The sequence below is a fragment of the Aulonocara sp. 'chitande type north' Nkhata Bay genome, linkage group LG1 (genome assembly GCF_057382095.1).
Source record: "Aulonocara sp. 'chitande type north' Nkhata Bay isolate Kocher_YH1m ecotype deep benthic linkage group LG1, A_spYH_male_GT1.1, whole genome shotgun sequence".
Lineage (NCBI taxonomy): Eukaryota > Metazoa > Chordata > Actinopteri > Cichliformes > Cichlidae > Aulonocara > Aulonocara sp. 'chitande type north' Nkhata Bay.
The window spans coordinates 14059247-14073119 of record NC_141344.1 but is presented as its reverse complement, the minus strand read 5'-3'; the positions used below and the strand labels follow the sequence as shown (position 1 = coordinate 14073119).

General features: G+C 38.3%; 1 protein-coding gene across 1 annotated transcript; it reads right to left on the bottom strand.

Moving 5' to 3' along the window:
• Positions 1–1734: 1734 nt before the first annotated feature.
• LOC147338795 (telomeric repeat-binding factor 2-like) lies at positions 1735–12855 on the bottom strand. The gene is made up of 11 exons (XM_086279777.1): positions 12452–12855; positions 11373–11468; positions 9487–9617; positions 7785–7871; positions 6896–7036; positions 5730–5854; positions 4849–5382; positions 3207–3353; positions 2969–3039; positions 2800–2843; positions 1735–2208 (listed from the first exon to the last, which is right to left on the bottom strand). Exons 1-11 carry the CDS (start codon positions 12600–12602, stop codon positions 2050–2052), a joined length of 1686 nt encoding a protein of 561 aa, XP_086135903.1. The 5' UTR covers positions 12603–12855; the 3' UTR covers positions 1735–2049.
• Between the last annotated feature and the right edge of the window lie 1018 nt (positions 12856–13873).

Below are 13873 nucleotides of genomic sequence, written 5' to 3'. Positions count from 1 at the left end.
CTCCTTCCTGTCCTGTGCTTCTCATTCCCCCTCCCCGCCCTCTTTCCTCTTGCCACTGTTTTTGCCATCTTTTCTTCATTTTTTCCTTACAATACTCTTTATCTCTGTCGGACAGAAGTTAATAACCAGGTCAACTACCCCAGAAGACACCCTTTGAGACAACTCTCAATTAATACTACGTACATTGGTCTCAATTTAGAGTAAAAAAAAAAAGAAGAAGAAAAGAACTAAATCTTACACTTACTCTTTGAACTCATTGGCAAATCGTATACTCGCAAAACCTCGTGCTGCCACACACTGGACTGGAAGGCGCATTACGCTTTAGACATTCAATTTTAACAGTGATTTTGTTTTTGCATTTTCTTTCCTTTTTTTTTTTTGCCTTAAACAATTTGTTTTTACACATACCTGATCTAGATTTAACTAACTCTGATTTATCAAGCCCTGATAATCCAGGTTTCAATCCCAGATGAGAAAGCAGAGCTTTCCTACCGCACAAACACCAAGCTGCTACAGAAACCTCGACTAGGCAAACTATCTTGTTGCTGTAGCACTGTACAGTTTTGAGCCATTAAAACCGTTGTGACATTTTAATAACGCCTCATTTATTTTCCTGGGGAGCTTGAATGATAATAATGCAATTTATGGGCCAAAAAATAAAAATTAAAGCCTAAAAATAATTGGTATTGTTTAGAAAGAAATGTATTTGGATAAAAAAAAAAAAAAAAAAAGTACAGTAGCAGAAAGTAACATGTTTACATTGTAAAGGCATTATTAACGCAGTTCTTTTGGTATATATAATTTTTTCCATCTGCTACATTTCACTACTCTCCTACTTAAATCTTCATTTTAAGGTAGCTCACTGATATTTCAGTCTACACGGGTTTAATTGGACTACACGCATAAATGAAAATGACAGCAAAGAACGGTTTCACAGAATATGAAAGTGAGACAGTTATTGGAGAAGTGGAGAAAAGGAAACGTGTTTTATTTTGCAGTGTCACTTCTGGAATCTCACTATATTTACTGAAGAGAAAAAACAATGGAAGCTATTAATACTGTAAGTGAAGAATAAAGAACATTAAGGGGCACCTATATTTACCCAGAATTACCAACAGTAATGTCATAGCAGAACTTTGTTCATCATTATTTTTAATAGGGACTGAATGATAAAATGTATGTCTCAATATGGGTTTGTGCTTGTAAACAGGAAAGGATTTTTAAATTCTCTGGGCTTATTTTTTATATCTATTTCACTGCATCAGACCTGACACACACACACACACACACACACACACACACACACACACACACACACACACACACACACACACACACACACACACACACACACACACACACACACACACACACACACAAAAAAGGTTGCTCCATTCATTCTTTTTATCGATAGTTTGTTTGGGGGAAAATATACCTGTAGATCTCAGCTAAATGGATATTTTGCTGCTGTCATATCTTTAATTAAAAGGTCTGTTCTGCTTTTCTGAGATCACAAGACTGAGAGAAATTTTTGACTTTTAAAGCTACTCTGTATATACTAAATTGTATCCGCACTGATCACAATGTGGAATTAATCAACATTTGCGTAGCATCCTGATGGGGAGACTCGTTTTCTTCAGTGCCATGTAGTCACAATAGCATACAGAATGGATCCAATTTAAAAAGCTAATTAATGTCACTTAAATTTAGGATTATATGGGGGGGGGGGGGGGGGGGGGGGGGGGGGGGGAAGAAGAGAGACCTTGAATTTTGTCCTTGTTCACTAAAGGGACGTATGAGTCATGTCTTGTAATCCTCTAGGACCCCGTGAAACACAAATGAGAACACATTAACATAAAGATGCAGACAAAAAGAGACTATTACAGTAACATTACAGTAACATTTTATCCCTTCCTCAAAACAAAACAATCTTTGAGCCGTGGACACTGAACATTTACCAAATCTATAAACAAATTTTTAAAATTATCAATAACTTGCTTAAGAAACAAAAATAAATAAATGGAGATGGGATAAAATGACATTGGTGAGTCAGACGATATTTGACTTCTTCATTGTTCTCCACCTGTCCTTCAGGTTGACATTTGTTCGATCTTTGAAGCCGTAGTGTTCCTTTATCTTACACCAGTTGCCCTCTCCAAATTTTTTGACCCCGTCTTTTAACTTCTGCGTCTCACTCTCTGTCCATTTCTGCAACACAATTGAAAGATTTGTTAGCTTTTTCCTACTGTGGAGAGTCCAAACATTGTTTCAATTGTTTTTAATGTAACTGACTAAAGTGAAATGTCCTCATGTGTACTGCATTATTCATACAGAAGAAGAAGAAGAGAAGAAGAAAGTGTGTACATTATTGTACTTTATTGAGCCCCGTGGGGAAATTGCTCTCTGCATTTAACCCATTCACTCAGTGAAGCAGTGGGCAGCCATTGGGCGCCCGGGGAGCAGTGTGTAGGGACGGTACCTTGCTCAGGGGTACCTCAGGGTAGCTGTTAAGGGGAATCGAACCCCCGACCTTCCGATCATGGGGCAACCACTCTACCTACTGAGCTATCCCTACAGGAACTTACATTTGTATGATGGTTGCAAATGAGTACTTTTTGTGCAAAAGAGGAACAAAATATATATGCTAAACTGTAAATGGAGATGCCTGTATTGAACAAAGAGTTTGACTTAGTGTAATTTATGTAAATAAATTATAAATTAATTATTTATATTTATAAATAACATCCACAGGAAAGTACAGTGGCAAGTTAGCTTTGTAGCATGTTTTGCTATACTTACCCTTTTCCTTTGGCCTGAATTTGAATTGGTGCTCATGTCTGAGCCTTTGTAGGAAGGCAAAAAAACAAACAAACAGAAAAACATTAAAACCAGATGTTTCAGATGGCAAACTTGCTTTAGTCTTATTGAATATTTATAAACATTTTATATTTAATGAAGTGTTACATACCGCTCTTGTTAGGGGTAACATACGACTCTTCGCCGCCCTTGCTCTCCTGTGCATCATGGTACAGTCGCTTCCTGTGAATAAGATCCAGAGTGTGTTTTTGTTTGGCAAAATGATTAAGCACAACTACAAAAGATAAAAATTAAAAATGATTAGAACTATTACTCAATCACGCTGGGTGAAATATTCACCCAGGTGTATTCTACCACTTTTAGTTTCTCAGTTACTGGCGTTTACTAACCATTTTAAAAGACGAGGACTTTTCTTTTGACCAGAGTCCTTGTGAGGAGTGGAGGTTGTTTGTCGGACAGGATGAGAAGGTGACTCACTTGGTGAGCTCTCCACTGAAGAGGATGTGGTACGGCTGACGTCCATATTATCCTGATTCCTGAATAAATAAATAAAACTGGTCAAATATCAATCATGTTGTGGACCTAAAGAAGACAATTGGGTGAGTTGTTGTTTTTTTTTTAGCATCCTACTAGGATTTAGGACTTAATTGGGTGTTTTCTGCTATGTCTAATTGGAAGGAGACCAGGACATGCTGGAGTGATTTGGCTGACATGGTGAAAACAAAATATACCCTCAGAAGACCTAAAACAGGTGGCTGGGGATAGGGAAATCCGGACATCTTTGCTCAGGCTACTGCCCTCATAACCCAGAGCCAGATAAGTAGCAGAAAAATGGATTGATGGTTGTTATTAGTTTTCACATCAAAGTTATTATAAAATAAGTTCAAACATTGAAAATTGACAATCTAGTAACCAGTAACAGGTGAGAAATGCACATTTGGACTTATTGCTTAGTAAACCATCAAACTGCTGTGCTGCAGCATAACTTTCCCTGCTGGATGCAGAGTCAGAGGAGTCAACTCAAACAGCTGAAACAAACGGTTTTTAATGTTGTATATCTACTAAGCAGTAACTTTCTCATAACACAGTGGTTCTCAAACTGAGGGGCAGACGTAAGTTGTGGGGCATGGACGAGGCGAAACAATCCGGTCTTTAAGTGAGGACGTGATGAATCCTGCTTCCCGGCCCAAACTACTCTGTGTTTAATAAGGCTGTTGTGTATTTAACACGTTTTAATGCTTTGTATCTTGTTCTATTTAATCTCAAGTCCCTAAAAACAGTCAGTGATCACTGTCGGCCTCTCTCAGTTTTTATTACAGCTAATCATTTTAAATCTGTTTTTAAAACCTTACGATGTAACTGCAGCCCAGCCCATGCAGCAGTATATTAATGACTAACCTCATATTGTGGATGGATTATCTCAGTTGTTCTCCTGACTGACGTTTGGTCTGTTTACAGCATCCTGCCATGCGATTGCATTTGTCCCTAACCTTCGGGAACCCTCACATTAACTTTTTATCGAGTGGAAAAAGGTTAGCGTTCATCCTCCAGCTTCACTGTTTATATGATCGCTAGCGATCACGTAGCACATCATTATATACCAGCTAGTCCAACTTCAGTAACCCTACAAAAGTCACTGCTGTTTACTTTTCTGTCTTCATTTATGTCGGAAGTGATAGCTGAGCTGTACGTCTTAATTTTTTCAGAAATCCCTCGGTCAGAACATGGTATATTATATTTAGATGGAAATTAGCGAGCTAACTCCCTGCTAACTTCTAACTCCGTTAAACTTCATAGATTCAGTTTTCATGGATGCCTGGATGTTAAACGTAATTGTTACACCTGGTAGAGCAGAACGCTGATTATTTTATTACAGATGAAAGAATTTAGACAGTTTTTAACTCTCAGTGATGCTGCAGTGATCGTGTGACTTAAGGACCTGCAGCGGAGTTTGGGCCCAGGCACGGCTAATGACGTCAGACTTAACGACCGGATAGCAAAAACATCTTGCTATTTGCTACTTTAACTTACCTGGTGCGAGTTCTGTTGGCTTGAATGCAGCTCTTTTGGGTGGGCGTGGCACCTTTTTTGTCTCTTCCCCGACACTGACGGTCTTTTTCATTAGATGCAGACAGTGTCTGTGGTGTTTTTTTCCTTCTGACCTCAGGTTCCAGTTCCTCTAAAGCGGTTGTGCAGCGTGAACTTGCCTGACTGTCTGGTTCCACCACCAGCCGAGACACAGTGTAGTTCTCTCTTTTACACAGCACAATCGGATTCTTAAAGTGTAAATCTGCCCAAATTGGAGGAATGGCATTTGCTTGTGTTGGTTGGTCTGCTGGGGAAGCTTCCATAGGGCCTCCTGAGTCTCTCTGAAATAACAGTTCCTCCAAGTCCACACTTGTGCACCTCTCTGATGTCATGGAAAGCTGTTCGCAAAAATTTTCTTTTTCCAGCTCCTCTCTGTCTACTTCTTCCTCCAACTGAGCAAATGTTTTTTTATTTAAACCTGTGGCCAGGGATTTGTAGGCCGCTTCTAGCCTGGTCTTCGGGATAAGTGAATGTGTACTGGAAGACAATAAAATACTATTAACACTAGAAAACTGAAAAACAGACAAACAAACATCCTGACAACAAAAAGGTATGTACAGTTAATCTAATACATAAATGTTTTTACATGCATGGACAGTGTGATCACATGAGTGCAACATACAATTAATGCAGCTGCTAATGGTGAGTATTAATATAGTTAATAATCACTTCCAATTCAAAGAAAAGGGAGAATTATTTTTCTTCACACATTTTCAAACTGACTGTTGTTTTGCCACTGATCTTAATAGGCATTACTATGGACATTACATTAACATTAGACATTACTAACATTACTAATCAACTAAGAGAAGGGAAGCGATTACCATGGTACAAACTGGACAGTGGCTATTTGTGAACTAGAGCATGGCTGAGGTTCAGCTTGTTCATCACTTTCAGTTGTTGTGCTGTCTTGATCCACAGGGGTTCTTTCAATGATACGTTTTGCAGCCTGGGATGCATAAACCAAACACACACACACACACACACACACACACACACACACACACACACACACACACACACACACCAAAGAAACTTCCATGAACAGGATTTCTGAATTGATTACATATGAAACATGGTTTGTTCTTCATTTGAATCTCAATTCTAGTCAAAAGACAATGCACTTAAATTCATAATATACAGCAAGTTGAACCTTTCATGCATTTACTAAACACACTGAGCTATTAGGACTGCTCAAGAAAGCAATCTGATATTTGCAGCCTTAAACATCCTGGTCTCTTCCTCACAAAGAAGAACTTATTATTGATTAATACTAGTATTGGAAGATACTACAAATCAAGGTGTCAGCATATATTATATCTGAGCTGAAAGAGCTGGATCTATGAAATCCTTAATCCTTAAGCAGGAAATTACAGCAGGGATGTACATGAAGAATAGACATACCGGTAATAAAGAAACATATAGAAATCCTGATAATTTTACAAGATGCGCAGGCTTTAAAAAACACCAACAAAAAAAATATCTCCAAAACCCTGGAGACTTGGTTTAGAGCAGGGGTGGGCAATTCCAGGCCCCGGTGTCCTGCAGGTTTTAGATCTTTAGATCTCTGGGTCAACACACCTGAATCACATGATTAGTTCGTTACCAGGCCTCTGGAGAACTTCAGGACATGTTGAGGAGGTAATTTAGCCATTTAAATCAGCTGTGTTGGTTCAAGGACACATATAAAACCTGCAGGGACACCAGCCCTCGAGGCCTGGAGTTGCCCACCCCTGGTTTAGAGGGTACAGTTTAATGCTGGACTGCAGTTTAATGCTGTCAACCTCATGTAACAGCAATTTCTTTGCAGATGCACCGGGCAGTGTACATTCCATTTTCCCAACAAGTGCTGAAATGTCTAAATGCAAAGATGGGCCAATCTTGACCCCAAATGTTTAAAAGGACTTCACATTGCTTAAAGTTATTCTATTGATTAGTTTCTATAATTAACTAAAAAAAACAAAACATATTTAATACAGAGCATGTATACCTTATGAAGAAGAGGAAGGCTGAAGTGGCAGATCCTCAGGCAAAACGCAAGCATCTCCTCCTTGAAGTGCTGAAAGTTGATTTGCTCAATGACTTCATGAATCTTATTCTTTTTCCTGATGAGACCCATGAATGTTGCTCTCTACAGAAAATGTGAGAAACGTGACATTAAAAGTATAATGTGTTTGAATATCTTAGCATGCACCATTTTAATTTTTAAATTGTTTTAGGGATGTAATAAAATCAGACCCAACATTGTTTAACATTCATGTGACAGAAAATGAAAACTAGCCAATGCAGTTATTTGATGGTTTTGTTGTAAAGGGGGAGGTTGGCCACTGGAGGGAGCTGGAGCTAAAAAACAAATGCAGAAAAAGTTGGGGAGGATTCTACAGTGAAATGAGGCTCCACCATCCAAAGATCATTCAGTGATCAGTCAACCCCATCCAGATAATAAAAGGGACACTTATAAGGCATGCAAGCTAAACCAATTGTTTTAATTTGTCTTTTCCACATAATGTCTTCCTGCACCAGCGCTATCATCATATCAGCACACTGATGACTGTGGCTGATGAGGAGATGCAAGATGGGAAAGCAGACTGTCCATTATCCAGTATTTTTATGGCCTAAGCTTGCAAAGCCTAGTAGATCTGAAATGAAATTAACCGTTGTGTCTTTGTCTACACTTAAAAGCTATAAAACGATTAGCAAAAGCTTCCCATCCTGGTTATTTTGTATTACACAGCATATCAACATCGATATGACAATGCTTATCAATTTTTAAACAAGACTTTACAAAATAACTTATCAGTAGGGATAAAGTTACACACTGACTTTAATGTAAACGTTATTATCGTGTAGTGAAAAAAAGGTTTAGCGAGTAACCTCACCTTTCCAATATTTTTGGGAGGAAAGTGTTTCGTCAGCACCTCTTCTGCTTTCTCAAACTTACTGTTTTTGATGAAAATCCCCATAATCTAAAGACAGAAATATATTATTTGCTAAACAGAATATAATTAGAAACCACTGTTTTGATTGCCTTTGTAGACGTATGTAAGAATGTAAAAGCTGAACAAGTGCAGATATTTAAAATGTAAAAACAAAAACAACCCACTTAATTTAGGGAGAAGTTGTCTTTGAATTAGAGCTTGGAGCGATAGAACGATAACGATATGTATCGCGATATAACTTTTACTCGATAGAGAAATTAAGCTATCGCGATAGACTTCGCCGCTCTTGTCCTCAAAAAAAAAAAAAAAAAAAAAAAAAAGGTCAGCCAATCCAAATTAAGTAGCGCAGAGCCGAACCAATCACAGCCGCAGCGTCACGTCCGCGTGACTTGTTACGTACAGCACAAGTGCCAAGCCGCACGTGTGTTTGTTTGGGAAGCAGCCAGCGGGTAATGGAGCCAGCGGGTAATGGAGGAAATGAGTGTGCCGACTAGAAAAATCAACCGAGCGTGACCGAAGAGAAAACAGATGATGGTTCCAATGCCGGAGAGATTGTCGAACGGAAGAGCCATAGAAGTTCCGTAGTGTGAAGGTATTTCGGCTATTTCAAGTCTGACAAAAAACAGAGTAGCGTGCACTGTAAATTGTGCCGAAAGCAAGTCTGGAAATACAATAAACTGGTGCATGCGTCACACTGTGCGCCACGTTATTGTTTCGGTGAAATGAATTTCTACAATACTGTTAATTCTACTCTCTGCAGTGTTTAAATGCTTACATATACACACAGTTACTGTCCCTCCACACATACGACTCGGTTCTGCTTCTATGCTGCAGCTTTGTTTACTTTTTCCCACCGAGGCTTCTAGACTTCTGATTGGCCAACATTTCTGCACGGTTAGGAATCTAGCGCCACCTGCTGCTTTGGCATGTTCATAGCAGCGTTTTCCTTCATTTCTGCCTTTATGTGTGGACGGGATTATTTTTTAAAACGAAAACGGAAAATCTCAGTTTTCAAAAATACCCGTGTACCCGTGGACGTAGCCTCAGTCTCTGACTGGAAGCGCTAATTCGTCATTCGGCTTTTGTCAGACTAAAGTAACTGTTAAAACTGTTTGAAAAGCTCAGCTATACAACAAGGAGAGATTGAGAATTTCCTTTTAGTTCTCAGTTTATTTGATATTGACAAAAGTTAGTCAGTTTTGTCTGATCTTCTGTAAAACAAACTAAGATTTATTTTTAGAATTAATATTTTGTTTCTAAGTGGAATTGACAATTTAGTAGTCTGTTTCATTTGTTCTATTTTGAAACTTAAACGCTTTAGCGGCTGCCTTTTGTGTAGTTTGCAATATTTGCCTTTATTTATCTGAAAAAGTCTCATGTTCCTTAAGTACATCTACCCTGTTGAACTTATTATGGGAAATAAATATTTAAATAAAAACAAGCTGCTGATTATTTCACATTTTACTTGTGAGCAACGGCACATTTAAATCTTACAAATATAGTTATTTGGCTTATATCGTGATAGATATCGTTATCGCCTGAAATGAAAAAAACATATCGTGATATGAAAAAATCTCATATCGCCCAGCTCTACTTTGAATGGAAGTACAATAAAGGAATTCAGCTCAAGAGAAATGCTTACCATATCTTTAAGAGAAGAGGACACCTTTTCATACTCCTGCTGTGGGATACTGAATTCCTGGCTTATTTTTTCCAGTAACATTAAGGCTGATTCCAGAGGAGTTGATGGCACATCCATTTCAAATGAAACACCTGTAGGCAAAGACAAACCAATATTCACTGTTGTGTTTATTCACAATATTCGCAGTATGACGAGATGTCAACCTCAAATATGAATTTAGAGAAAGCTGTGAATCAGGCTATTGATTATGACAGAAATCAAACTTAGTTTTGTTATCAAGTATTCTTGATAATCAAGTATTCTATCAATTGAGTAATAATGGAAAATTACATTTGTCTCTTTAATAAGCAATTTTTAAAATATTAAATATTAAAATGAGAAAAAAACAGGTCTTTTAAAATAAACTGCTCATTGAATTCTCTTTTAGAAACGATTTTTTTTGTTTAAAAACCGGAGCAGCTTGAGCGTAATGTTTTTAACACACCCCTGCTCTTAGATATGTTTCTGCTACGTTGTCTGTTTTTAGTTGCAAATGTGAGTGACGCCGTGACAACTGAGCGCTACAGAAGCAGTCCTAGTATTGATATGTCACCAGATGTCCTTTATATACCATGTATACACTCACTGGACATCACTGGACTATTAGGTACAATAATACCAATAAGTTTCAAAAGCTTCTTAATAGAAATTTCTAAAATCCCACCCCAGCAGCTGTAGCGCATTTAGGGATTTGGATATGGTAAAGACTACTTGTGGAATTCAAACCGAGCATCAGAATAAGAATTTCAGCGACTTTAAACATGGCATGTTTGTGGTGCCAGACAGGCTGGTCTGTGCATTTAAGATGTACTGGGATTTTCTCTAACAATCATCTCTAGGGTTTACAGAGAATGGTCAGATAAAGAGAAAACATCCAGTGAGCAGCAGTTCGCTGAATAAAAATTGTCATATTGATGGGAGAAGTCAGAGGAGAATAGTGAGACTATTTTGAGTTGACTCATTCACTCAAAATGGAAAATTCTGCCTGGTCTGGTGAGTCTTGATCTCCGCTGTGACTTTAGCATGTTAGTCCCCAATTCTGTTGTTAGTTGATTCTGTTCATCTGGACGCAGCGTTTTCAGTGGGAGAAACGTTTTGTCAGTCATCCAAGTGACTCCTTCAGTCTCAGCTGACTGCAGGTTTCCCCAATCTTATAAACAGTACATTTGCATAATGACGACTGAAACTAGCACCACCTCAAGTAGTGAAATAAGTTTGACATTTCCACCTTGGTGTTTTACAAACTACTTTTCCTTTGTTGGAAGTTGGGATCTAAAAAGGGAGCTGCTTCACTAAATCATTGGAAGCTGACAGGTGGTTCCTGCTCTGAGACATGCCTCGGCTTTTCTCGTTGTTGTCCACACTAGGGAACATCAAGGCATGGCGTTGCTACAACAGTGACATTGTGATATGATACTTTTGTGATATCAGAATATTACATAAAAATGTGTACTGGTATTTAAATAGACATCAATGGATATCATGTCAATATGGACCAAGGAAGGAAAATTATGTGACACAAATAACTGAGGCAGCTCTGAAAGCAAAAGGTGATCAATCCCAGTATAGGCAAGGTGTAACTAATTAAGTAGCCAGTGAGTGTGTAGTCAGACTCTAATCACAAGCTTTTATTATTTATATTGGCCTCTAAATGTGTCTAACTGTGGCATAACTGTGGTACAATGTATTGCAGATTAGTTACATACCCTTTTTTAATCATTTGACAGGTAAGTTATTACATTTTTGCAAATGATTTATTTTGATGCACAGAGCTGTACACTGATGTCGCTTAAAGAACCACAGTAATACTCAGATGTGCCGATCTTGTCGATTAATGTTGAACTCACCAAGGTTTTCACCCTCATTTATCCGGGAGATAAACTGCAACACTCGAAATTTCATTGCGATGTCATCCGTGGACTCCAAAGGGCGCGCCATAATACCTGCAATAAAACAATAAAGAAGCTTCTTATTTCCCCCAAACACACAGAAATTAATAACACAAAATAGCCTAAGTAACTGGCAGTAATAGCTGGCTATATGCCCACTTTTTTAACGTCTACTGAGGTGTCTCAAATTGAAGGAGTACATAACCGATTTTACTGACTGGCTACAAATAACATTTTCAGGTAATGTCAGTATCATGTTTGTCAGCATTAGAAGTACAGCTACATAAACACTTGGCATTATGACAGTCCTGTTGATACTCCATTATCATGTCACCTGGAGAGAAGTCTATGCCCTAGAAACAAGTTCAATAAATAAATAAATAATTTAAAAAAAACAAACCAAAAATAAGGCGTATGGAGGTTGTATTTAAGAAAAAGATGTCTTTTGTATGGTAATAAAACTATAAATTAACCCTTGGTAGGACCTGGGACCATTTCGTGGCCTTTCCGTTTTTTAATTCCACGCCATTTCCACTGTGTTTAATGGAGTATAGCCAAATTTTCAAACATGTATTTTTTTCCCATTTTATTTTAAAATTTCAGTCTGAGTTTTTTAAATGAGCTTAAAATCACCTTGATTTTTTTCTTAAAAGACACATTTTAGTATGTTGAAAAACCACTACGTGAACGTACATACATGTAAACAGAACTGAAATTGTTCCTTGTGTATATAAAAGATCAAAACAAATAAATAAGAGCAGCCTCGCTCGACATAACAAGACGATGAGTCCGCTTAGTCTCACAACAACACGATTCATGAAATTTCCCCCGTTTATTCATTTATTTTCTGTCAGCTGACGCCTGGAAAGTTTAAGAGCATGTATTATCGTAACCAAGATAGAAGACAACTTATAAAGGAGCACTAATATTTAAGTCCGCTAACTTGTATTAAGTTTGGTACGAAGTTAGGCAGTTCTGGTAGTACTATAGCTGGTTACGAGCTAGCCAAACTAGTCAAAAACACTGTTTATACTTACAGTCGAGTATATCTATAATGGCACAGAAATCCTCGTATTGTTCATTTTTAAAGAACTCTACCGCCAAAAAGAAGTAATAATCCACTAGCCAGCCGTTCACGACAGATTCAACGCTCACTTGATAACTGTTTACAGTCTCCTTTGCCGCCATATTCACGTCAAGTTAGACGGTAAAGCAGGAAAGCATTTAGGATGAAGGCGGGGAAAATTTGAAGGCTGGCCGAAAGGCAAACCGGGGCATTTTATTCTCCGAATTTAGTTTTTCAGGCAGCACTTAAGTCATTCCAGTTGTATAAAACCACAAGAGAAACTCATCCAAGACAATAAATATCCCCAAATAACGTTTAAAAATCGGTGAAACTACAACCATGACTGCCAGTCCAATATCAAAAATACAAAATTTAATTAAGACTTTAAAAAGAGTTCTGCCTGAAAGTCAAAATTCAGCTTACAAAACACAAGCGCTTCTTCTCTGAGCCGACGTTGCACTAGCAGGATAGCACTATGCTGCCACCCAGCGGACTGGAAGAAGCAGCGCTGTTCTTTTCAAATGTTTTTTACTGCATTACTTGTACCTTGCAAGCATTTTGCTCCATCGCTGCCAACTCAGCACACCTGTACGTTGCTGTAATACTTGCATTACAACAATACTAAAAGTTTGGTGTTCCCCTATTGAAATAATTGCTCTCATTTACATTTTTGTGCATGTCTGTTTCTGGGGAGGGATTCTGAATGAAGCTCAACTGAACTTTGAAGACTTTAAATGCTTAATTATGTAATTACAGTGTATTTTTTGCTGCTGATTTGCTTAGTAGATCTAGAGTTAGTGATGGTGCGTGGGGTCAACCTTTTTGTACAGTGTAGGCAGTACCAGATGGATGGAAATAAGTGGCAGTATTTATTTCTGACAGAAGGAAAGGAGGAAGAGCGAAAGGGAAGGTTTTAGAAGCTATGGTGTATGGTTTGGAGATGGTGGCACTAACAACAAGACAGGAGGTGGCAGAGTTAGAGATTTTAAGGTTTTTGTTGATCGTAACTGGCATGCACAGGAAAAGAAATTAATATATCAGAGGGATGGCTCAGGCTGAGCATGAAGGAGACAAAGTTAGAGAAGCACGTCTGAGATGTTCTGGACATGCACAGTGGAGGGATTGTGGAATATATTGGACAAAGGATGCTGAATCCAGAGCTGCCAGACAGGAAGAAACGAGGAAGACCACATAGAAGGTTCAAGGAGGTAATAATGAAGGCCATGCAGAGGGTTCGTGTGACAGAGGAGGAAACGAGGGGTAGGGTGAGACGGAGCAACCCCTAAAGGAAGCAACTGAAAGATGATTTGCACACTGCATCTGCATCACAAATGACTTAATATACATATACTCCATAATGTATGATGAAAATCAAAATCCACTCCAAATTCTG